This window comes from Cinclus cinclus, chromosome 10 (assembly GCF_963662255.1).
Source record: "Cinclus cinclus chromosome 10, bCinCin1.1, whole genome shotgun sequence".
Lineage (NCBI taxonomy): Eukaryota > Metazoa > Chordata > Aves > Passeriformes > Cinclidae > Cinclus > Cinclus cinclus.
Window position 1 is genome coordinate 9174843 of NC_085055.1, and position 24355 is coordinate 9199197.

A 24355-nucleotide genomic window follows, 5' to 3' on the forward strand; every position below is an offset into this window, starting at 1 on the left:
CTGGCTCAGTGGAGAGGATGTGACAGCTGTCCTGGGCCACTGCCGGTGGGGGAACGTCAGCTGTGTTCCCTGAAACCAGAGCCCTGGCATCCCACTGCTGAGCTGGGGAAGGAGACACCTCTCTGGGCCCCCAGCCTTGCACTGTGGGATGGGGTGTGCTGGGGGGGACACTGTGAGTCCGGCTGGGGGATCACGGGGGCAAGGGGGAAATGTGGGCACTGATGGCATCTCTACCAGCTGCAGTGGGGCTACAGGGGATAGTGCCATGCTGGGGGGGCCAACTCCTTCCCCAGCCCATCCTGCCCCAAGTGCCCAGCCCACAGTGGTAGCAGGGCCAGTACCACCACATCCCCTCTGAGAATCACCCCTTCTAGCCACAGCTGGAGTCCACCGCACTCAGGACATACAACACCCACTATTCCCTGTGTGGGCATCACCCTCCCCAAGACACACACAGTGTTCAGGTTGGGTATTGTGCCCAGTGGGGCACACTGAGGGCAGCCACCAGTTCAGTGCCCCAGGACAAGAAGTACCCAGCTTTATTTTCCCAAACCAAGCTGGGGGAGAGGCTGGCACATGGGATCCCCACATCCCCCTAAATGAAGCGCTTGTTCTCCTCCCGGTAGTCATAGGGGTCTCCGGCAAAGGGCAGGGGTGGTGGGTGGTTGTAGATGCCCATGAGGAAGATCCAGAGGGTGCCCACCACCAGCGTGGGGGTGATGAGGAAGAAGCACAGGCGGTCTAGGGTCCGGGCCACACAGTTCCAGTTGTCGATCTCCTGTGAAGAGAGCCAGGAGCTGTGCAGTGTGCGGGCACAGTGAGCACAGAGAGCCCCCCTGCCCTCCCAGTGCCCATGGCCCCACCTCATTGTAGCTGTTTTCATCCCTCATGTGCTTGACAATGTAGTTGGCATTGTCAATGACGGGTTTGATGTGCTCGTAGGGCTGCTCCTCGCCTGAGTCCATGCCCAGCGGCGCCAAACCTGGGGATGAGAGGGGGCGATGAGATGGGCACCGAAGGGTGCCAAGCCCAGAGACACCAGCCCCACCACCCTCCCCTCTGTCCCTGCGGTGGAGCTGTGGCTCACGGGCAGGGGTGATGCGGCTGGTCAGCCCGTGCCGCTCCGACTGCTTCTCGAACATGAGCTCGCTGCGGGACTTGACGCTGAAGTATTCCTCCGCCTTGGCGATGTAGCCGGCCGAACTGCAGCGCCGGATGCACGGGGCGCTCACTGGGCTCTCGGACGGCTGTGTCATGCCCAGCATCCGGGGCAGGCTCTCCAGGAAGACCTGCGACACGTGAAGCAGTGTCGTGTCCCTTGGCCACCTCCCCACTGTGTTGCTACCTTGTCCCCATTTTCTGCCCACGAACTCCATCTGGCACAGATGCAATGCCAGGGCTGTGCTCTCCCCGTGGGGCACAGTGTGACCCTTGTACCCACCAGTGCACCCACCCCAGCCCACACCCTGCTTACCTCTCTGACCCAGTCAGACATGATGTGGGTACTGGGGGTGCGGAAGTGGAAGTTGAGGACCACGACAGAGATTATCACCACGGCTGTCACCAGAAGCATGATAAAAAGCAGATACCTGGTAGGGAGCGTGGTCTTAGAGCCAGTATTGCCACAGGAACCGGGCACAGGCAGAGCTGCCCTCTGGCACCAAGGGTCTCCACAGTGTCCCCACTGCACTCAGGGGTGCCCAGGACTCACTTGCCGATGAGGGGGATGGCATGGGAAGTGGCAGGCAGGCGCTGGGAGATCAGCAGGAGGAAGACAGACTGAGCCAGGAGCACTGAGATTACCAGGGTCATCTTCTCACCACCTGGGAGAACAGGTGAGCTCAGGACAAAGCTTGTCCCAGGTACCTCTAGCAGAGTATCCAGTGCCAGGGTTGCCCTTCCAGTGTCCCATGATACAGTGCCCCATACAGGGGCTTTCTGTTAGGGGAGTACCCTGGGGTCCCACATGGGACCAAGGACCTGTGCCCAGGTGCACTTCTGCCAGGATGCCTGGCTGGGGTGATGGTGTTCTACATGGAGATATTCCAGTTCCATGATGTCCTCACACTGGACATTAGGTTGTAGCTGTGCCCCAGGACCTGGTACAGATGTGGGACATGGAGATGCCCCATGGATGTGACTCCCATTACTGGCACACATGCCACAGGGCTCACTCACTGTCGGCGGGCAGATAGAAGACAAGGATGACCATGAAAGCGATGAGGATGCAGGGTATGACAATGTTGATGACATAGAAGAGTGGCTTGCGCTTGATGATGAGGTAGAAGGTGATGTCCTGGTGTTCACTGGTGTCCGGGGAAATGTCAGGGTAGATGTTCTTGCGGGCCGGGCGGTGGATGATTTCCCACTCCCCATTCTCTGCCAGGGCACAAGGGACACAGCACACAGCATGGGGGACACCTGTCATGACCATCCTCCCAGGCCCACTAGCAGCAGTCTCCCCCTGTAGGGTGTGGATAGCATTCCAACGTGCAATGAGTGCCAGGATGCCAAAGCCCCAGGTAGTGAAGTTGCTCCATGACAGCGTGCCCCAACTCCAGACTGGACCACCCCCTCCCCACTGCCACCTCTGCCCTTTACTGGGTGTGTCACCATCACAGGACACGGCAGAGAGCACCAGCATTACCTGTGAAGCCTTCAGGGTCAATGATGATCCACTCCACTGGGTAAGACTTCTCCGTGTCTGGGTCAGTGTCCGTCTTCAAGTGCATGTTGATCTCCAGAGCACTGTATGCCAGCGACCTGGACCACAGCCAGGGACACAGAGAGTGAGGGCCTGCTGGGTACCCACCACCCATCCTACCCTGACCTCCAGCATGATGGACTTAGGCCACCAAGTCACCCTACAGACCCCCACCTTGCTGCACCTCGACAGCAAGGGGAGGTGCTGGCAGCAGCAGGCACCCAGGCATGACATGGCCACCATGCTGCCCTGACCCAGCCACCCAGCACCTGAATCTGAGGGAGCAGTTCTGCCAGTCAAAGGGGAAGAAGTCAACATTGATGAGGCAGGTGGTGCGGAAGATGGCAGGGGGCAGCCAGTAGACGTAGCCCGTGTCATAGATGAGGACGTTGCAGTAGTAGGCGACCTCAAAGAGCCCATCATTGCTGTGCCAGGAGGGAGACAAGGTTATGGCACGGCTCTGAAGGGGCCAGGGGAGTCCTGGGCATGCACTGGGAAGAGTTCAGAAGGATTGGGAGGGGAAATTAAGGCACAGCTCACTTGTTCTCCAGGACTATCTCTGGCAGCCACAGCATGTCTGGCGGCAGGCGGAGCACCTCAATGTCCCCAAACTCAGACTTATTCCACTGCAGGCGGTAATCGGTCCAGCCCTGGAGGGGAGGATACTCAGGTCACCCCTTCACCATGCTGGGCCACCCCATGGTGGCACAAGTGATGCTGTGACACCTGTCCCTACTCACGTGCTCAAGCCATACGTTGGTGGTGAGTGTCTCATCCACCTCTTTCTGTAAACAGCAACATAAGGCAGTGAGATGCCAGGGTGTTCCCCCAGCCCAGGACCCTCAACCCTCACCAGCCAGGGTTGGGGACAGCAGGCTCTGGGTTCCACCCCACACAGCCAGCCCTTGGGGTGAGGCATGGCTGGGGGGCACCCCAGAGTGGGCCCTGCCCACTGGGGCTCACCAGCGAGATTAGGTTGGAGAGGGTGAGGGCCAGGTAGACATCCACAACCTCATCAGTGGAGACCACAGGGCGCAGCTCTTTGTCATAGCCCTTCTCCTCGAACAGGTGATGGATGAGCCGCTCCTCATGGTTCACGCAGAGCCCACCTGGGGGTGTGGGGTCAAGCAAACCAGGGAGCTCAGGGGTTACTGGGCCCACTGCCACCCCATAGGAATGCTCGGCAAGGGCAGGGTGGTATAGAATATAGGGGAGAGGAACAGGCCAGGACACTGCATGTCTGTGCTGCACAGGAGAGCAGACAGGGACATGCAGGAATGACAGACACATGGGACCACATGGTCACACATGGTCACAGGACAAGGATGTGGGCACAGACACAGAGGGCCAAACAGATACAAACCCAGCACAGAGAGGGACACAGACACAAGACATTTGGATACAGACATTGTGGAACTGTGCACATAAGTGGCTATACACACAGAAAATACATGGACATGGACCCGGTGTGTGCAGGGATATGTGGTCATAGATTCCACACAAACAGGGACTTACAGAGACACATGGATACAATGACACTGTGTGCTGACAGCACATAGCCTGGGCAGGGACATGGCTCTGGGTGGCACAGCCACCAAAGAAGCACAAAGGACATGCAGTAGTGGACTCTGCCAGGTAATACCCAAAATACAGCCCTAGGGACCCTGGTGCCCAGTTTGGACCCTGCCACCATCATTCCCCACCAACCCCATCGAGGGGGCCCTTAACCCCATGGACACCCCATGCAGCAGAGCAACAGGACACCCCACGACCCAGACCCTGCTCACCCGACAGCATCAGTGCCCCGAGCAGGGCCAGCTGCTGCAACAGGTTCCCCATGAGGTGCCCACAGTGCCCTCACGCCGTGCCAGGCCCTGGCCGCTTCCCTGCCTGGCCTGGCTGAGCGGATGTCCGGCTGCCGGAGGGAGTGGGAGATGGATGGTGCCAGGTGCTGAGGGGGAAGGGGACAGGCACCAGAGAGCTGCTCCAACCCCGCTCTTCTGGCACCCCCACGTGCAAGGAAGGGGAGATGGGCAGGCACAGCTGGTCTTGCTGGCCCCACGGGTGTCAGCCCATCACCCTGATGATGCTGGGCATCCCAGCACAGGCACTGTGGGCACGGGGAGCAGCCGTCCCTTCCCTGCTGCTCAACAGTCCCAGTGATGCTGCTCGGAGTGGCAGGGTCCCCATGGCAGAGTCCCCAAGGTACCCACTGGTGCCCAAGCAGAGGGTTGACACCCACCACTGACCAATGACCCAGGGCACACTCAGGCCCTGCATCAGGAGGTTTCACATGAGTCCCTGAGGGGTGTCACTGGGGTGAGAACCAGTGCTGTGCTGTGGATGCTGCATGGGCAGGAAGGGGGTCTGACCCCTGGGGAGGGGGCTGGGGAGTCTGTTGCAGAGTGGGCGCAGCAGGAACCAAAGCTGGAGGCATCATTTCAGAGTACAAGGGGGGTGGGAAGGGGGATGCAATAGGTTGTCATAGCTCCCCTGTCACCCACTTCACCAGCACTGTGTGGCACAGCACTCACTTCACATTCGCCAGCTACTGGAAAATAGAGCCCTTCTTTATTGAAAAATAAACCTTCTCTGTACAAATAAATAACAGGTGCCTCTGGGGAAGGTGGGGTGAGGGAAGGTGGGGTTTCCAGGGGAGAGGACTGTGATTCCTGGCTGAGATGCTTCAGGTACCCACCAGGGCCCCATTGCTCTGGGGAAGTAAGGAAGTGCTGGTGGGAAGAGAGACTGAGGTGCAACTCAGGACAAAGGTGCAACTGGGGTGGAAAAGCCTAAGACTGGGAGAGGAGTGTGTTTGAAGGATCTAAGAGACACCTGCCCCAGTGCCCTCTCCCCATGCTGGCACACTGCCCCAGGAGTACCATTAGGTTTTCAGTGCTTCGAGTGCCAGAGCAACGAGGCCAGGCATGCTACGGGCCAGGGAGTCACTCTCCAGCCCCACAAGGCCAGTGAAAGCCGTGGGGCGGCCCCCTACAGTGGCCCGAACTTGTGCCCGGTACAGTCCCTTGGTGTTTTTGGAGCCCAAGTCCACCAGGATCTGTGGGGAGACAAGAGCACCATGAGTCCCAGGGGAGCCATGGGCAGAGTGGGACAGTGGTGGGCTGGGGGATGGCACTGCCAGGCTACCAGGGTGTATGGCTTGGAGTGGCTGGGTGAGGCACTCACCTCTTGGAAGGTCATGTCCAGGTCTGCCTGGGGCACCCGCAGCACCCAGGCATACAGGTCCCGCACTGCGCCCACCCGCACTGCTGACTCGTTGAGGCCAGGGCAGGCTGCAACCCCTGGGATGGGCAGGAGAGACATGGAGGGGACATCAGGGATCAATCATGGGGGCACCATGCTGCTAACCCACCACAGGGAGGAGCACCTTTGCTCTGGGGACACCAGGGAAGCATGGGCAGAGGGGGGGATATAGCAAAAGACTGTCCCACTGAAATGGGGCAGGCCTGAGACAGGGGCTCAAGGCTGGGCTTGTCACTGTCCCCATGTCGATACCTAGCACCCCATAGGGTCTGTGGGAGCTTACCTCTGCCCATGCCTGCCTTCTCCTCCTCCTGCTCCTCCTCCACCCTGGGCAGCTCCGTAGACACCAGTTCACGTTTCTCCCTCAGTGCAGACCCTGCCACCGAGAGAGGTGTAAAACCCCGGTGGACACAGAGATGGCCGGTGGATGGATGGGACCTGCTCCCCCATTGCCCCCAGTCCCTCCAGGCTCACGGGGTTCATGGCTTGGCACGGGCGTCCCTGCCAGCTCTCCAGATGCCCATTGTGATTCCATGGCTTCCAGGGTGGTGCCAAGGTCTAACTCTGCCCGCAGCTGGGTGAGGAAGGCTCGTCCTTGTGCCACCATCTCCTGCACCACATCCTCACCCTGAAGAAGAGGGGGACAGAATGGGTGATGGGGCACTCACAGAGCACCCGTGGGCACAGCCATGTGCATGGTGGCAGAGTGCAGGGCATGGGTGTGCTGGTGGCAGACAGGGCATTGGTGGCATGCAACTGCTTTGTGGCTGTGTTGGGTCAGATCCTAAGATGAAGGGTCAGACCCATGGCTGGCTCTGCACTGGCTGGACTTGGGAGCACTGGTTCCAGCTGGGGAGGGTGAGATGTCCCCCCTGTAGTGGCAAAGTGAGAGATGCCACTTCTGTGGCTGCACAGAGGACAATGGACCCAAGAGGTGTCAGGAGGGGACATGGGAACTGAAGGTGTTCGGTCCCTGGTGGCCCAGTCACAAGAGGACAGGGGTTCCCTCAGCCTGTCCCTCCCCACGTACCTGCAGGAAGAGCTGCCTCTCCCCGGGGAGCTGCTCCCTGTCCCATGTTGTCACCAGGTGGCTGCCTGCTGACACGGTCCTCAGAGCCTCCACCCAGTCCTGCAACTGGGGTCCCACTACCCCAAAAAGATCTGCAAAGGGGGGCAGCTGCCTTCCCCCCCTCCTGGAAGCACAATGGGGTGAGCTCAGATTGGGTGGGCAGTGCCACCCTCTGCACCCCACCTGGGCACCCTTTCAGGGTACCCTTGTTGCAACAGGAACGGGATCCAAATGCTTCTGGCTGCCTCCAAAATGGCATGTCAATGCCCACCAGTATCTCAACACCTTCCCCAACCTGTTTAGCCATCTCATCCTTTGACCTCACCTGCTGGGTGGTCTCTGGGGTCCCACTGCTGTGGGGCTGGATTGGCCCCTTGCCGCAGCCAGGCCTAGGGGGACAAGAAAAGGACAGGACAAGGGATAGAGGAGCCCTGTTGGGAAGCCAGGGCAGGCTGCTGGTGCTCCAACCACCAGCATAGGGGAGACTGAGGGGAGTGGGAACGGGCATGGGGTGGTCCAGCCTGGGAGGGTACCTGGGGCATCCCTGCGGACACGGGGAGGGAAGAAGTGCCCGTAGATCTTGCCCAGGAGCTGGGGCAGAGTGCGGGTGAGGAAGGAGAAATCAAACTGGTTTTGGATAAAGTCCCCAGCCTGGCGCAGGAGATCCACCAAGGTCTGGGCATAGGAGTGCAGCTCTGTGGGCATAGAGGGAGACATGGCCCTGGCCCCACGCCAGAAATGGGGTCCCTGCCTAGACTCTAGCCCTGGCATGACCCCCAGCTCACCACATCGTCTTGTTCTTGCATGGCAGGTCTCCTCGGCCAGGCGGGCACAGGTGGCCCGGCCCTGAGGTGCCCGACAGGACGCAGCGTAGAAGGCACAGAGACGGGCACGCTCTGGTGACTGCTGCTCGGGGGGCAGCTGTTCCAAGGCCAGCAGGTCGAAGCAGCTGGGTTCTCGGCTGCCAGGGGCAGCTGTGAAGGAACCAGTGCTGCCATGAGTGCTGAAAAACCCCTGGGCATCTCTGTGCCCCCGAGGTTCAGCCAGTAGCACTCACAGTCCATCTGGAGACTCAGCCAGTCCGTGAAGGCAGTGACACGGGTATAGACTCCTGGTTTGCCCTGCTCACCGCAGCCATCACCCCACGAGGTGATACCATAGAGGACAAAGTGGTGTGAAGTGGGGTCCTCGCATGCCAGTGGGCCCCCTGAGTCACCCTGCAGGGGAAATACCCGTGTGTTGGCCTGGGCTGGGACCCCAGCCATACCAATGGGCTGCGGTACATACCCAGAACTGTGCGAGGGATTTTTGAAGTGGGGCACTGACAGTCCCTCAGGCACGGTGTTACCTGGCAGGAGTCGATGCCTCCAGACAAATACCCAGCACAGAACATGGCACTGGTGAGAAGATCCTTGCCCAGGGCACCCCGGCAGGTCTCCTGGCTGAGCAGGGGCACCTGTGCTTCCATCACCACGTCAGCTGCTGGTCCCTCTGCCAGGCAAGGAACCAGTTAATTACAGGGTGCCATGTGCCTGGACATCTCCCTTTCTTTCACACCCCCCTGCCCTGCCTCGATGAACTGGGGCTGGGCACCAGAGTGGGCACAGAGGGGAACACCCCACGGTATCTCTTACCTTCGTAGAGGGAGCCCCAGCCCGCGATGTAGCAGGGAGTGCCGGGGCTGGGCTCCGCGGGGCCGCTGGGGAGGCAGACGGGGCTGACAGTGGGTGATGGGGCCAGCGGCACTGCCAGCTCCAGCAGCGCCAGGTCCCCGTGAAACGTCTTAGGGTTAAACTGGAAGGAGATGTGAGGATGTCAATGAGGACCCCTGGGGCATGCACGAGGACGTGAGGGTGGTGTCCACCTCCACCGACCTTCGGGTGAGGCAGGATGCGCCGGACGGGCACCGCCCGCTTGCCCACTCCCGGCTTGCCCAGCTCGTGGTCGCCCACCACCACTGTCCACGCCAGCTCGTTCCGATTCCTTGCGGGGTGGGGGACAGCCAGTTACAGGGATGATGGTGCTTCCCCGTGCCCGCCTCTGCAGAGACATCCCCGCACTGCCGTGCCCCCACGGTACCCGCCAAAGCAGTGTGCCGCCGTGAGGACCCAGGAGCGCCCCACCAGCACCCCTCCGCACATCAGCTCCCCGTGCAGCCGCACCGACACCAGCCAGGGCCAGGCGCCCCGCGGGGCCACGCTGCCGCCCATGATCCGTCCTCGGGGGGCTGTGGCGTTGGCTTGTGGGACCCCGCGGCGCCCACAGCTGCCTGGGGGACAAAGCCGGGATGAGGGAGTTGTCCTGCAGGCCGGCTGCTGGACAGCCCGTCTCCCAGGTGGGCTCGGGTGGCCGGGGATGGCTGTGGTAGGTGGAGGGGGTGGTGGGAGATGAGGCGCGTCGGGCGCGCTGTCAAGCCTCATCGTGCTCACGGAGGCGAGCGGGCGGAGGGCCGGGGGCACCCCGCAGCCCGGCAGCTGCCGACGCTAACCTCTGCCCCCCGGCCCAGCAGGCAGCCGGGGGCCAGGGGCGCCCGCCGGCGTGCTGGGGGGGTGGTGTGGGCACGGCGGGGCCGCCCCGGCTCACCTGGCAGTGCCGCCGTCTCCGCTGCTGCGTCAGTACTCGGTGCTGCGGCCACCGTCTCTGCAGGGACAGGCTGTCATGGCATGTGGGGACACTCCCCCCCGATGTCCCCACCACAGCCCTGATGTCCTCAAATCGCCCCAGTTCCTTTCAGTGCCCCCACACCCCCATCAGTCTGAAAAAACACCCCTGTACCACCCCAAGGTTTGCTTATCACCCCCAGTGACTCAGTGTCCACAGTCTCCCTTTGCCCAGTTCTCCCACTGCAAATTGTTCATTGCGCCTCCGTGTCCCAGTCCAGCCCAATTTGCTCATCGCTCCAAACGCCTCCATCCACAAATCTCCAATTCCCTTCCCAGATCCATCTCCCAGCCCTTCATCCCACCAGATATCCCTCATCTCTCTATCATACCCCCACCTCCCCGGTCTCCCCACTCCATCCCAACATCCTCTGTCATCCCAACACCCCATATCCCTTCCAAGCATCCCCCGGGGATACCCCATTTGTTATTGTAGGGTCTCCCATCTCTGGGGGGAGTCGCGGGGTGCGGGTGCCCACTCACGGCACTCCTGGAGGCGGTGGCGGCAGAGCTGGGCGCTGAGCGGGGCGCAGGTGTGCAGAGCCCCCTCAGGTGGGCACAGGCGCTGGTAGGGGGCACAGGCCTGGCTCAGCGCCCAGTTGCGCTGGGGCAGCTCGGGCAGGGCCTGGGCATCCAACAGGGCCTGGCAGCTGGGGGGCATGGCAGAGGGCACAGCTGGCGCTGCAAGGACAGCAGAGCTGTGGGCATCACTGTGTCCTCCCTGTGCTCCTCTGCCCAGGCCACCCCAGTCTCTGCTTTGGGATGGATGGGAAGGGAGCATGATAGGATGTGGAGTCATCATGTTTCGGTAGGATCTTCTGGGTACTGGGATATGTTTTTGAGGTGAATAGCTGAAAAGTTCACAAGAGATCAGGCAATTATTTGGATAAGGCCCCAGGTGATTGGGTAAGATCTAGCTATGATCTGAATTGCTTGGGCAGGGTCTTTAGCAGTTAGAGGATATGTTTCAGAAGTCTGGGCTCTGTTTTAGTAAAAGCCTTTAGGGGCTGAGTATGGTTTGGGTAAGATCTTGGGGTATTGCTTGTCAGGATTTCTAGGGGGATGATATAGGCATCCAAATAAATATTTGGGTAGAGTCTTCAGGCATGGATGCAGGTTTTGGCAGGATCTTCTGTGCATGGGATGGTGTTTGGATAGGACCCCGAGGCTGTTTTTGGCTGGGGATCCTGTGTTCTATTTGGGTAGGCTCTCCTGGGGACAAGGCAGTGGGGGTAATGGGATCGTGACTCACGTGGGCAGTAGCCAGTGATGTTGGCGCAGGGTGGGAAGAGGCAGGGGGCACAGAGCCCGCAGGCACCCCACTGCCGCTGTTGCTCAGACAGTGCCCGCTCCAGTGCCAGCAATGCGCTCCTCAGTGCCGCCTCCAGCACCAGCGTCCCCCGGCTTGACAGGGCTGATGGGTACACATAGGGTGCTCAGACCCCCAGAGCCCCCCATCCCTGACCCCTACCACAGCCATGGGGTGCCCTCAGCCCACCTGGTGCCTGTGTCCTGATATTGCCATGGTGTGTGTTGGGCTGGGCATGGCCTGTCACCCCTTGACATTGCCTAGAGTGCCTAGACAGCCACCAGTGTCACCTCCCTGCTGGGGCTGGCACATGCACACCTGGGTGTTTGCCCGGGTCTTTGTGTGCCTGTTGTACATGGAGACAGGGTATGAGCCCAGGCAGGTGTCCCCACGTGTGCACACTGTGCACACTTCTGAGTGCACGCCTGTGTGTACACGAGACACACATGTGCCCGTGTCTGCATGTCCCTGCATGTGCCCGTGCGTGTGCAGTCCTCTGCCTACTCCTATGTGTGCCCTCCCCTATGTGTGTCCCTACCTGTACCCATGCAGAGCCACCTTCCTGCTGGCCATGTCCTGGTGGAGGGTCCCCTGGGACTGGCACAGGTACTAAGGCCGGAGGGAGTGCTGGTGCCACAGGGCATAAAACCACAGCAGTCCCTGCATTCCCTGTGTCCCCTAATGCCACTGGCAACACTTGACACCCGGCCCAGGCAGCACAGGCATGCCCCAGTTTCTAAGGGGTTTTGACAGGGACCTGGCCATCCTGCCTGTGCTGCCACCCTACCTGAGAGTGAACACAAGGGTCCCGTTTCCTACAACCACCCCATCTGCAGCCAAACTCTACCGCAAAGACGCCCCCGTCCCTGTGCCCCACTGACCTTGCAGGATGCTGGCCGGCATGGGGTACAGCCTCTGGCCCAGGGGAGCCCCCCCCACCAGCTGCAGCAGCGGCAGCAAAAGCACGGGGGGGAACAGCCGGAGCCCGAGAAGAGCGTCCCGTGTCCTCTTCCCTCTTTGCTCCATCCCCGGGCGGGCAAAGGTGGGCCGGCGGGGGGAACCCCCGAAATGCCCGAGGCAGGCAAGGAGGGATAGATATATACGGTGCCCCCCGGGCGGTGGGAGGAGAGAAGGGCCGGGGGAGCACAAACAGGCGAGTTCATTAATGTCGCGCCAAGATGCCAGCTCGGGGCGGGGGGCGCGGGGGGGGGGGGGGGTGCGCAGCCGGGGCCTCAATGCCGCCTTTGTTCGACGAGGCCTCCGGGCGGGCAGCATCAGACGGGCGCTGCGCTCCGGCGCTGCCCGCGGCCCTTGATCATTTTCACGCCAAGCCCCGGCCGCGCCACCCTCCCTCCTGCGGGCCCCGGGCGGGTGGGAACGCACCGGCGGCTGCGGGCGCGGGGGGCCCGGGCTGGGCGTGGGAGCCCGGCCGGCGGTTTCAAAGGCGGGCAGCGGGCCGGGAGCGGCCGAGCGGACAGGGCGGGGGGAGGGAAGGCGGGGGTGTCCGGAGCGGGGGGTCCCCGCTTTCCGTGCCAGCCCACCCCTGGCCTAACGGGTCGCCCCATGCAAGGCCACTGCATCCCCGTGCTGACCAGCGGCTGCTCCGATGCCCCCCGCCGCAGTACCCCCTGTCCTGCCTGGGATGCAAGGAGGGAGGACGGGCCCAGCCGAGGGGCAGGTGGGACCGTGTCACCGGCTGTCCTTCTTGCTTGTTCTCTTCTTCAGCAGCGGACCCGGGCTAGGGGCAGCTTTGGTCCCAGGGATGGGGGGGGGGGGCTACACCCACCAGCTCAGCTGGACAGTCCGCTCCGTGCCTGCCGCTCGGCTGCTCATTGGCACCACGTTTTGGGATGCCACCGTCCTGCCCCCATTGCCACTCTGCTGTGCCCACGAACTCAGCCTCAGCTTCTTTGGTGGAATAGTGCAGGTGCATCTCCATCACCTCTTCCGGGTGCAGCAGATGCCCGTGCCCCCACCTCTACAAAATAGATTGGGGTTTCTGTGTCTCATGTCCATTTGTAGGGTTCTCATCTTTGCTAGGGGGAAGAAGAGATGGGTGCCCGTGTCCAGACCTCTGTCCTTGCTAGGGGTAGGTAGTGTCCGTGTACTCATGTCTGCTGGGGAACAGGGAGTGCCCGTGCTCAAATCTCTGAACTCCGTAGGGGCTACCCACGCCCCGCTCTCCGTCCCCATTAAGTGCAGCAGGTGCCCGGGTCCCCATCCCCATTTCAAGTCCGGGGGGTGCTCGTCCCCATTAGGGGCAGGAGCCGCTCCGTGCCCGCGCTCCCCCTGGTCCTCCCGGCCGCGATGGTGCCAGCGGGGCGCGGACAATGCCGCTTCAGTGGCACATCAAAGGCGCGGGCTGCCCGCGGCTGGCACGGCGACAGGCCCGCCGCAGATGAAAGCCCCGGCCCCGCGGGCTCCCACCTCGGCCGCGGGGGCACGCTGTGCCTCCGCCCCAGGGGAGACGGCGGGGCCGAGTGGGGGGACACAGCACCATGTCACACAAGGGAGCGCTCTCCCGGCAGGTCCCGGTGTCCCCGCACGGATCCCCCCACCAGCGACGTGTGGGGGTCCAATCGCTCTGCTGACCGCAGCTGGCGCCCACGCGGGTACTTGAGGCCGGAGTGGTGTTCGTCCCCGGCCGCACCGTGTCCCCCGCTCCCGGTGCCAATCCCATTAACCTAATTGGCGAGGCGCTCGGCCGGCCCGGGCGGCGGCGGCAGTGGGACCCCGGGGCCCGGGCAGATCCCAGCCCTGGCTGCGGGCGCGGGGGGGCGGTGCCCCCGGGGCCCCGATTGTCCGGTAATTGGCGCGGGCAGCCGAGCCCGGCCGGGGATGCGGGCATCGGCGGGGGCTGTACCGGAGTTCCCGAGGGTGCCCGGGACGCGGGGCTGCCGGGGCCGGTATCGGAGTGTTGGCCATGCGGGGATAGGGGAAGGGGGCGCGTGGCGATGCAGGGGCGTGCTTTGGGGTGCGGGGAGGAGCGGGGCAAGTTCGGAGGACGCGGGTGGGGGGACAGTGCCAGGTACCAGAGTGAGGAGTACCAGAGTGGGGAGACCCCGGAAGGGCCGACGGTTAGGGGTGTGGAGTGACTCGGACAGGGGGGAAGTCACTGTGGGGTGTTGGGGTGGGGCTTGGGTGGGCGGTGGAGGGCACCAGTGTGGGAGAGCATTTTGGGACAGGAGCCGTGACAAGGGCGGGGGCCTGTGGGCGGGGCCTCGATGGTGGGCTCACACGGGGCGGGGCCTATCAATGGGGCGTGGTTTATCGGAGGGGCGCGGTCAAGGGCGTGGTCGGAGCGGCGGGTTGTGGGCGGGGCCATGTGTGGGGCGGGCCCGGCGGGTCGGGACCGGGTCGGCGGGCGGGGCCGCGAGGGCCGGGGCCGGGAGCGGGCGCTTTTCGTAGCTGACGGGGCCTCAGCCGGGTCGGGCCGGGCCGGGCTATGGCGAGCTCGGAGCGGAGCGCGCTGCTCACGTACCGCCTGTGTGGCGGCTCGGCCGAGGAGGAGCGGGGCCGGGAGCGCGGCCGGGCCGCAGCCGCCGCCGCCCCCCGCAAGCTGCCCACATTCCTGGGCGTTGTGGTCCCCACGCTGCTCTCCATGTTCAGCGTCGTCCTCTTCCTGCGCCTCGGTGAGTGCCGCCGCCCCCGGGGCGATCCCCGCTCCCGGCCGCGGCCCGTGGCCCCCTCGGACTCACCAGCTCTGCTTGGTACCCCCAGCCCGGCCCCCGTCTGGTCCCGGGGCCTCCGCCTCTGGAGCCCCGAGCTACCCAGTCTGGGTCATCAGTGCCCTCCCAGTGCCCTCTCCTGAGCCTCCGTCTCTGCTGCAGTGCCAGTGTTCCCCTCCAGTGCGTACCCCAGTGCCCACAGTCTGGGGCCCCAGTGCCCTTCCCCTGCCTGCTCAGTTCCGCCCCGGGCTGGGGTCCCAGTGCTGCGTGTCCCCACCTGACTCCACTAGGCTGGGGGCTCGGGTCTCAGGACCCAGAGACAAGAACCTGCTGGACAGAAACCCAGTTAGGACCTTAGGGACCCCCCCGTAAGGGACCCTGGTGTTCCTGGAGTAGGATTCCTGTGTCTTGCTAGTGCGTTCGCTTAACGGGATTCCGGTGCACTCATGTCCACATGTCCCCAAGTGCTGGGACCCAGCTGCTTCCCAGGCATCCTCCAGTGCCAGGCTCCAGCACCCCAGTTCCCTCCAGCATCCCACCCGGCGTCCCAAGGGCAGAGCCCTGGTGTCCCCCTGCAGGTAGAACTCAGCTGCCCCTCTGTGTGTGTACAAAGGGCACGCATTTTTTCCCAGTCTGCCCCCACTTTGGGTTATGAGTCTGTTACTGTGACCCCTGGGAGACGTAGGGGGCAGGATGGGCATGGAGTAGGGCAACTGGCAGCCTTTTGGAGGGCCCTGAAGGGGGTAGGTTCTCCAGCATGGCCCGGGGCAGGCGGGGGCGGGCAATGTTTGCCCGGGTCCGGGAACGGGAAAAGCTTTTCCTCTTTCGCTTTCCGCCCACGGAAAGCCCAGGGCGGGAGTTGGCTGCGTGCCCGGGGGGCCTCGCTGGGCCATGGAGGTGGCCTTGAGACCATTCCTCTGTCTGAGACCCCCCCCAAGCTCCCCTGTCATCATTCACTCCTTTCCCACTCCCCTGCTTGGGATCTTCATACAGGCTCGGACTCCCACAGCCCGCACCGAGGTCTCCCTGGCTGACCTGGCCCCCCCTGCCCGGGGCTGTGTTGCCCCGGGGACCGCGGGGCTGGAGGGAGGTGTCCAGTGGAGGGGAGGGAACGCTGCCAGGAAGAGGAACTTTCCCATTCTGGTGGGGGGGGGCAAGGCTCTCTCTCTCTGTCAGCTCCCCCCTTGCCCCACACCTCACACGTCCCCCTGATCTCCTGGGATAGCAGCCCCTCCTATGTATGCCCACAGTGCTTTTGGGGCATCCCTTTATTTCCACCAACACACCACCCACCTTTACATTTGGCACTCGGATGCCCTGTGGCTCTCTGGGGACTGCAGTGGGTGCTCCCAAACCCAGCCTGTTGCCCCAATGGCTCCTTGTGGTGCCGGTGCCCCGGTCACCCCCCCTTCCCTCTCCCACGGGCACATCCGCGGCCTGGCTTGTGGCTGAGATAGGGCATCGCTCACAGCCACGGGCAATCCGTTCCTGCCCGCAGTGTCGCCAGCCAGGATCACTCCCGTCACCCCGAGCAGGGGCCGGGGAGGCTCTGGGCCCCCTCTCTTCAGGAACACCCACCCACCTCCCTGGGAGCGGTCCCCTGGCTGGCAGGGATACCCGGACTGCTTCTACTTCCTGTTGTGTTGTAGGCAGGCAGGGCAGCCACGGGATCCCTGTGGGGAGCTCCTGACTCCATACTTTGGGGAACAAGAGGGGCAGCAGGGCACGGGGGTCCCAGCAGCAGAATCCCTTCCCTGTTTGTTTGGTTTGGGTACACCTGGGCCAGGCATGGCTGGAACATGGAGATAACCCTGAGGGAGGGGGATGGTGGTGTGTGCTGCTGTGGATTGGAGGTAGGAGCGTCCTCATCCTGGAACAGAGGGGCTGGCAGGTCCTGGAGGAAGCTGTGGGCACAGGGATGGGAGTGGCTGCATGCCTCAGTGGGGTGAAGTCTGTGTGGTGGCAGTGCCCAGGGACTCTGTCCTGCGGGCTGTCCATGCTGAGCTAATGGGCACACTGGCCTCTTCCATCCTTGGCAGGGTTCGTGGTGGGTCATGCCGGGTTGTACCAGGCCCTGGCTATGTTTGCTGTGGCATATTTCATCATTGGCATGACAGTGCTGTCTGTGTGTGCCATTGCCACCAATGGGGCACTGGATGCTGGAGGAGCCTACTGTATCCTTTGCTGTGGTTGCTGCTGGGATAGGGCATGTGGGACAAAACTGTGACCACCTAGTGGCCTTGGTGTGTCATGTAGAGGCTGGGGCCCTCTTGGCCTGGGAGAGATGGGTGGGAACATCCAATGGTGGTTTGTGCTGCTGACATCTTACCTTGACTCAAGCAAGATATGATCAGCCGTGCCTTGGGCCCAGAATTTGGGGGCAGCATCGGGATCATGTTTTTTCTGGCCAATGTGTGTGGCAGTGCCCTCTATGTGCTGGGGCTGGTGGAGGCAGTGGTGGACAGCTTTGGGATCCCTCCTGGTGAGTACTGCCCTGCGTGGTGGCAGGGGACAGCAGGTGTCCCTTACCTGAGCAGCCCTAGTGCTGTGCCAGGCATGCCAAGCACCATGCCCAGCATAGCCAGCTATGGCTCACCCAGCCCTCTGGCCAGTAAGTTGATGCCCATCATGCCTGACATGATGCTGGTAGCTCTCAGCTCCCAGCAATGCCCCTCTGAGCCTTGCTGATCCTGATTTGTCTCTGCCCAGGGCAAGAAGCGGGCTCAGGCGTCCATGTCCTGCCCCAGAGCTACTGGTACGAGCTGCTCTACGGCACTGTGCTGCTGGCAATGTGCCTCCTCGTGTGCCTTGTGGGTGCCTCCATCTATGCCAAGGCCACCTTCCTCATCTTCCTCATCGTCGCAGCTGTCCTGGGCACCATCCTTGTCAGCTTCTTCGCCACACGGCCTCTAAAGGTGCCCATCCGCCTGCCTAGCATCAATGGCACTGAGACCGATAACGGCGTCTTCACTGGCTTCTCCCTCAACACCCTGCGAGACAACCTGGGTGGTGAGGACAGGCTTCCCCTCACCCTGTGCTCGCCATGTCCACCGGCGCTGCCGCGTCACATGGAGCTTGCTGGAGGGTGGGGACAGCTTGTGGGCACAAAGCAGGTGGTGTGAGATGGTTTCTGCTGTAGTTTGTGTGTGGGGAGACAGATGAGAGGACCTGTGGTGGGGCTGTACCACCCTGGACAGCCTGTCACAGCCCCTGCCTGTGTGTCCTGCAGGTCGGTATGAGGTAGATTACACCACCGGGCAAATGATGAGCTTCAGCTCTGTGTTTGCAGTGATGTTCAACGGCTGCACTGGCATCATGGCAGGCTCCAACATGTCAGGTATGGACAGGGGATGCGTGTCAGGGTGGCACTGGGAACAAGAGCTGAGGCTGGGAGAGATCAGGGGTGTGCTGTGCCTGTGGGCACTAATGCTGCCTGCACCTGCCTGCAGGGGACCTGAAGCGCCCGAGCTACTCCATCCCACGGGGCACCATTTCTGCTGTGCTCTTCACCTACCTCGTCTACAACCTGCTGGCTTTCCTCATGTGTGCCACCTGCAACAGGTATGGCCACCTGTCCACTTGCCAGAGTGTGCCTGGTGCCAGGGCATGCTGGCCTGGGCTGAGATGGATGCCAGTGTATCTGTATCCCTCTCCAGGATCCTCCTACAGAAAGACTATGGCTTCTTGCGTGACATCAGTATCTTCCCACCGCTGGTCACTGTGGGCATCTATGCTGCCACTCTCTCTGCAGCCATGAGCAACCTCATTGGAGCATCTCGCATCCTGTATGCTCTGGCCCGGGATGATCTCTTTGGTGAGTGCCCAGAGTGGGCTGGCACTTGTTGGAGCCCACTCAGCAGGTTGTCCCTGCTGGGGACCAGCTCTGACACCAGGGAACTTGCTTCTTGGTGTGGAGGTGGTGGTTTGTGGGTTGGTGTGTGCCCATTTGGGTCACCTGCATGCCCTGGAATTTTCCCCCGCCCCAGCATTCAGGGTGGGGATGGGACTCCTGGCTGGTGGCTGAATCTGTGGCTGCCTGCTGGGGTGTCCCAGCCCAACCTCCCTGCTGTGCCTTACAGGCCGGGCACTGGCACTGGCCAAGAAGACATCTGCCAGTGGGAACCCAGTGATGGCAGTGATCCTGTCCTGGCTGATGGTGCAGGTGAGTTTGTCAGTGGTGCTTCTTTCCTGGCCTCATTGGGTGAAGGTTGGTTGTCACCTGGGCTGGGTGTTTTGGAGCCTGTTACGTCCCCATACCCCTTGGGATTCCTCCCCCAGCCCCCCTGCCCTGGGTGTCCTGCTGCAGTTGTACTCTTCCCTCCCTGGTTTGGAGGTATCCCATAAATTAAGGATAAATCACAGAAAGGGAAAGGGACTCCCGTCTGTACCCTTACCCATCGTACTCCTGGGATACACCCCAAGTGGACAGGGATGGCTTGGGCACATGCTTGACATGCCATCCTAGGGTATGCATTCACCTTGTGCTCTCTGCAGGTTGTGCTCTTTTCTGGGAAGCTCAACACCATCGCAAGTGTTGTGACAATCTTTTTCCTCCTGGTTTATGCCACTGTCAACCTGGCCTGTCTGGCACTGGAATGGGCCTCGGCTCCCAACTTCAGGTACCCACTGGCACAGGGGAGAGAGGCTGTGCTGGGATGCTTGGCAGGCACTCATCCCTCCATTCTGTCTGATTCCCCTGCCATTCCTGTGCCTGAGATTTATGATGAGATGGTGGGCAGAGATGCTGAACATCCCTCTCCTGGGCATTAGAAGGGCAGAGACACCCTTATCCCTGGGGAGGGAGAAGAGGACAGGTCCTGGAATGGCACTGGCTTGACACAGTTCTTGTGCGCTGGCACTGCTTTGCTGAGTGGGTACGGATAAATCCAGCACCACTGGGTATACCACCCGCCCCCTCCCCTTAGGCTTTCCAAAGGTAATTTATAGCCTGTGCCCGGCCGGCATCCCCCGGGCAGTTTGCCAAGCAGTGATGGAGCCCACTTTCCATTAGCACTAATTAAACTAACAGAGAGAGGGGAGGGAGGAAAGGGAATTCTGGGTGGGTGGAGAAGAAAATATCTTCCAGGAAGAAGTAGTATGTGTGGCAGGCAGCCTGAGCCTGGGGTGCAGGGTATTCTGGTGTGAGGCTGGGCTGGTACGGCTACCCAAATCTGGGGTGCAGGGAATGGCCAGGGGGAGACCAGTCTCCCTCCTGGCTGATGCCCACTGCCCTCAATGCAGGATGCTAACTCCACAGCAGGGAGAGTCCCCTAGGTGGGCAAAGGTGTTGCACAAGTAGGGCTGGGTGGCATTGCCTGGGAGTCCCCATTCTCAAGGGAGAGCTGATGCCTCTGCCAGGCTGTGGCTTGGCCCCCATCCGCCCTGCCCAGCTGCTTCCTTGACTTGGCATGGAATGGGGCAGGATCAGTGCCTGGGAGGAGCCTGCTGGGATGGGTAGCAACAGGCCCCTCGCCCACCCCACATCTGGTGCCTCCTCCCTCCCCTCACTGAGGTCTCCATCAAGCACAGCGGAAAAGGATTTTAATTACCTTTCAGGAAAAACAGCAATTAGAGAAAATAACAGTTTCTCGCCTCCCTGCCTCCGCCTCCCTGCACCAGAATGAGCGGGCACCATGGCTGCCAGTGCTGTCACGCACTGCCCAATACTTCCTGGGTGTGCCAGGGCAGCACCACCCCCATGGCCATCATTGCCTTGTTTGCCCAGGGCTGGCAGCAACAGGATGCCCAGTGCACTGGGAGATACCATCTCCCCTCCATAACTTCTCCTCCTGTGCATGGGGTGCCCAATATGCCCTGGGTTGGCACAGCGGAATCGCTGGGGGTGGATGGTGTGGCCCTTTGGCACAGCACCCTTTGCCGTGCGCTCCCTACAGGAAGCATGGGCACCATATGACAGCAGGTGTCTCCTCCCTGCTGCAGGCCCACTTTCCAGTACTTCACCTGGCACACATGCCTGCTGGGCATCGCGGGCTGCTGCGTCATGATGTTCCTCATCAGCCCAGTGTCAGCCTCGGCGAGCCTGGGCTTCCTCCTCCTCCTCCTCCTTGCTCTTCACTACCTCTCACCCAGCAGCACCTGGGGCTACATCAGCCAGGCCCTCATCTTTCATCAGGTAAGCTCTGCCCTCCTGTTGTCCCCTTATGGGGTGGAAAGCTGGTGTCCCTTTGGCAACTCATCTGCATCCTGGGCAGCATGTCCTCAGGACTGGCATCCCCAGGGAGTGGTTTGGTGACACAAAAAGGGTTCCTCACCTGTTTCTCCATCCTCCAGGTGCGAAAGTACCTGCTGATGCTGGATGTGCGGAAGGACCACGTCAAGTTCTGGCGCCCGCAGATGCTGCTGATGGTGCAGAACCCACGAGGCAGCGCCCGCCTCATTGACTTTGTCAATGACCTTAAGAAAAGTGGCCTCTACGTCCTGGGCCATGTGGAGCTGCAGGACTTGGGTGAGGACCTGCACTGTCTCCTGTGCTAATGGCCTCTGCACTTTGCTATGGTGCCAGGGGACTCCAGGCTTCTTGGGTTGACACTGCTGCCCAGTTGATGGCTGGGGGATGTCAGTGTTTTTTGCACGTGTGGCACATTGGCTGGTATGGAGGACATCAGTGAGTTGTGTCTGTCCCATGCCTCCTGTGCACACAAACTTACACAGCGTGTGCACGAGTGTCCATCCCTACACGTACATATGGGGTTCCTGCATGTGTTGGTGTTGGTGTGCACATGAGGTATGTGCCAGCCAGGTTGGCACCTGCATGCACCCAGCACACATGTGGGCACACACTTGGCACAGCCTTGCATGCATGTGTGCCTGTGCCCATCCTCACCTCATGCCTGCTGCTGTGTGTCCAGGTGCCTTAGGGGTTTTTGCATTCTCATGTGTGTTGGTTTGCACACGTGTGCTCTCCCTAGCACGCATCATGGCTGATGCACAGGTTCTGTTCCCCCTTCCCTACTGTTGCTGTGGTGACTAATGGCCTGAAAGTGGGGAGTGGGGATGGGGCTGCCTGGGGTTTTTTTAATACATTTATGTATAATGTTACGTTTTTCTCTGTAAACACCTGCATCCTCCTCTCCATCTCATGGGTGCTGGGGTGGGCACAGGGTTTTGCAGCAGGGGTGGACACCAGGGTTAGCCCCAGTATGGGATCTCTGTCCCACTGATGCTGATTTTGCCCCCCACCCAGACATGCTGCCCTCAGACCCGCTGCAGCCCCAGCAGGACTCGTGGCTGAGCTTGGTGGACAAACTGAATGTTAAAGCCTTTGTCAGCCTCACCCTCGCACCCTCAGTGCGGCATGGCGTCCGGCAGCTCCTCTTCACCTCTGGCCTTGGTAAGTGGTGCCTGGTCTGGACATGAGCAAGGGTCCATCCTGCTGTCCCTGTGGGCTGAGAAGTGCCAAGGGGTTTGGAGGCACCTGGGTGGTCAAGGCCAGAGCCAGGTTTGCTCCTGAAGGCGTCTGGGGTGAGTGGTGCTGTAGGCAGGTTGGGGTTTGGAAGCATCACTGTTGGCAGTGTTGAGGGGCTTGAAAACACCTGGATGAAATATTCCAGGGGGTTTGGAAGCACCCAGTGTGGGCAGTTCTGAAGCCAAGTGGGAGAGGTATTGGGTGGGTAGTATGAAAATCGAGTCAGGACTTAGAGGTATCTAGGTGTGAACCTGAGGGGTCTGAAATCAGCAGGGTGAGCGAAGCCAAAGTCAAATTGTGGCTTGTTGACACCTGCAGTGCCAGGAGGGCTGGTGGAGCCCTCTGCCTCTGCTCAGCTGGGGTGGCACCATCTCTCTGGCAGGCGGAATGCGCCCCAACACCCTGGTGTTGGGTTTCTATGATGACGAGGCACCGCAGGATGGTCTAGCCCAGCACCCTGCCTTCACCAGCGCCCGTGAGGAGGTGCCCCTGGGCTTCCCCCCACTGCGGGCACCCACCACTCCCAAACTGCTGTCAGCCCGGGAGTATGTGGGCATTGTGGCTGATGCCCTGAAGATGCTTCGCAATGTCCTGCTGGCCCGGCAGCTGGAGAGTCTGGACAAGGCCTGGGAGCTGCGGCGGGCCGCCAGCCCCCCGCCCACCATCCACGTCTGGCCCGTCAACCTGCTGCGGCCCGACAGCGCCCGCTACGCCGACACCTGCAGCCTGTTCCTGCTGCAGATGGCCTGTGTCCTCAACATGGCACGGGCCTGGCGCCGGGCCCGCCTGCGCCTCTTCCTCTGCGTGGAAGCAGGCACCATGCCCCATGCCCAGGAGGAGAAGCTGCGCCAGCTCCTCAAGGACTTGCGCATCCAGGCCCAGATCCAGCTGGTGCCCTGGGATGCCATCACCCACCTGCACTGGCAAACCTGCCAGAGACCTCCAGGAGGGCCAGTGGAGGAGGAGGAAGAGGAAGAAGGGATTGTGAACTTCCCGACCAATACCACCCAAGTGTCAGATGAGTACGTGTGTGCTGCCAACAAACTGGTCCTGGAGCAGAGCCCCGCGCCAGCCGTGCGCTTCCTGTACTTGCCGCGGCCGCCGGCCGACACCAGCCTCTACCCACTCTACCTGCACCAGCTGGAGCTGCTCACCCGTGGGCTGGGCCCCACTGTGCTGGTGCACGGGGTGAGTGCTGTCACCAGCACCCAGCTCTAGGTGACCCCCAGGTTCCCCCCGGCTCCCTGCACACTCCTTTGCCCCGTGCCTTCAGCAGCTTGAGCTTGAGGATGGACCCCAGTATCTCCATCCTGGTGGGCAAAGAGGGTATCCCACAGTGAGAGGTGGGTGCAGGTAGGGGGTTTGATTTTTGGAGATGTCTCCTGCAGAGGATTAAAGCTGCCCTGGCAGGATCCCAGCACAGTTCTGGGGCCAGATGGGCAGCACGGTGCATTCACGGTGCCTTTTCTTTGGGGCTTGGCAGAGCAGGGGGCTGGTGGGGGGAAAGCACTGGGTGCCCCAGTTGGCGGCTGGGAGCCCCTTAGTTGTACCCTGCAACCCCCTCTGTACTTCCTCCCCTGCCGCAGCCCCCATCCTCTCCTCCACCAGCTCCTCCGGGCACCCAGCCAGCAGCGGGGATTGATTAAAGGCAGCCTCGACCTTGGTGCCCCAGCTCCCCGCCATCCTCCTGCCTTTCATTAGGAAAAATTAAATGGGAAAGGGTGGGGGAGGGTAGCCTGGAGGCCTGGGCTCCCTGTGTGAGGCGGTGTGGGTGGGGGAAGCTAGCCGGTTGCTGGCCCTAATGGCTGCAGTGTATGGCACCCTGGATCTTGCTCAGTACCCCCAGTACTGTTGGACTGGGGCCATCCAGATGCTTTAAGCTGTAGTCCCCCCACTCCTATGGGTGCTGATTCCCTGGTCCTGGCAGGAAATGGGCAAATTATTTGTGGGATCCATACCCACACACCTGGGTCTCCTGACCTCTTTCTTGGGGCATCGTTATTTCCCCACACACATCATGAACTGCAGGGGGAAGCTGGCTTTGCCCCCTGCCCTCCCTTATTGATTAGAGGAGGGCAGGAAATTGCTTGGGTGCTGGATGATAAATCCATCGGGTGCCTGGCGGGTGGGCAGTGTGCCCGGTGCTGCCTGATGGATTGCTTCCTATTAGCCTCAGCACGGGGGGGCTGCTCCTGGCTAGGCTGGGCTCCGTCAGGGGTGACAAGTGTGGCACTGCTACCTGTGCCTGCTCTCAC

General features: G+C 61.6%; 3 protein-coding genes across 3 annotated transcripts; 1 reads left to right on the forward strand and 2 right to left on the reverse strand.

Annotated features, from left to right (window-relative positions):
* Window positions 1-595: 595 nt before the first annotated feature.
* CHRND (cholinergic receptor nicotinic delta subunit) lies at window positions 596-4543 on the reverse strand. Its single transcript, XM_062498856.1, has 12 exons — window positions 4492-4543; window positions 3668-3813; window positions 3445-3489; window positions 3245-3354; window positions 2974-3129; window positions 2648-2763; window positions 2179-2379; window positions 1712-1823; window positions 1475-1589; window positions 1088-1289; window positions 864-982; window positions 596-778 (listed from the first exon to the last, which is right to left on the reverse strand). The coding sequence occupies exons 1-12, from the start codon at window positions 4541-4543 to the stop codon at window positions 596-598; spliced, it is 1557 nt and encodes a 518-aa protein (XP_062354840.1).
* A 1045-nt stretch (window positions 4544-5588) lies between these two features.
* On the reverse strand, window positions 5589-12032 carry PRSS56 (serine protease 56). The gene is made up of 17 exons (XM_062498838.1): window positions 11888-12032; window positions 10950-11111; window positions 10181-10378; window positions 9621-9677; window positions 9117-9306; window positions 8912-9020; window positions 8672-8831; window positions 8386-8528; window positions 8095-8254; window positions 7823-8011; window positions 7571-7732; window positions 7363-7426; window positions 6999-7161; window positions 6443-6596; window positions 6252-6344; window positions 5891-5997; window positions 5589-5762 (listed from the first exon to the last, which is right to left on the reverse strand). Exons 1-17 carry the CDS (start codon window positions 12030-12032, stop codon window positions 5589-5591), a joined length of 2430 nt encoding a protein of 809 aa, XP_062354822.1.
* A 2419-nt stretch (window positions 12033-14451) lies between these two features.
* SLC12A9 (solute carrier family 12 member 9) lies at window positions 14452-23381 on the forward strand. The gene is made up of 13 exons (XM_062498831.1): window positions 14452-14638; window positions 16714-16848; window positions 17019-17156; window positions 17384-17683; window positions 17904-18011; window positions 18124-18235; window positions 18331-18488; window positions 18754-18836; window positions 19169-19293; window positions 20615-20807; window positions 20966-21140; window positions 21879-22025; window positions 22483-23381. The coding sequence occupies exons 1-13, from the start codon at window positions 14452-14454 to the stop codon at window positions 23316-23318; spliced, it is 2697 nt and encodes an 898-aa protein (XP_062354815.1). The 3' UTR covers window positions 23319-23381.
* The last annotated feature ends 974 nt before the right edge of the window (window positions 23382-24355 follow it).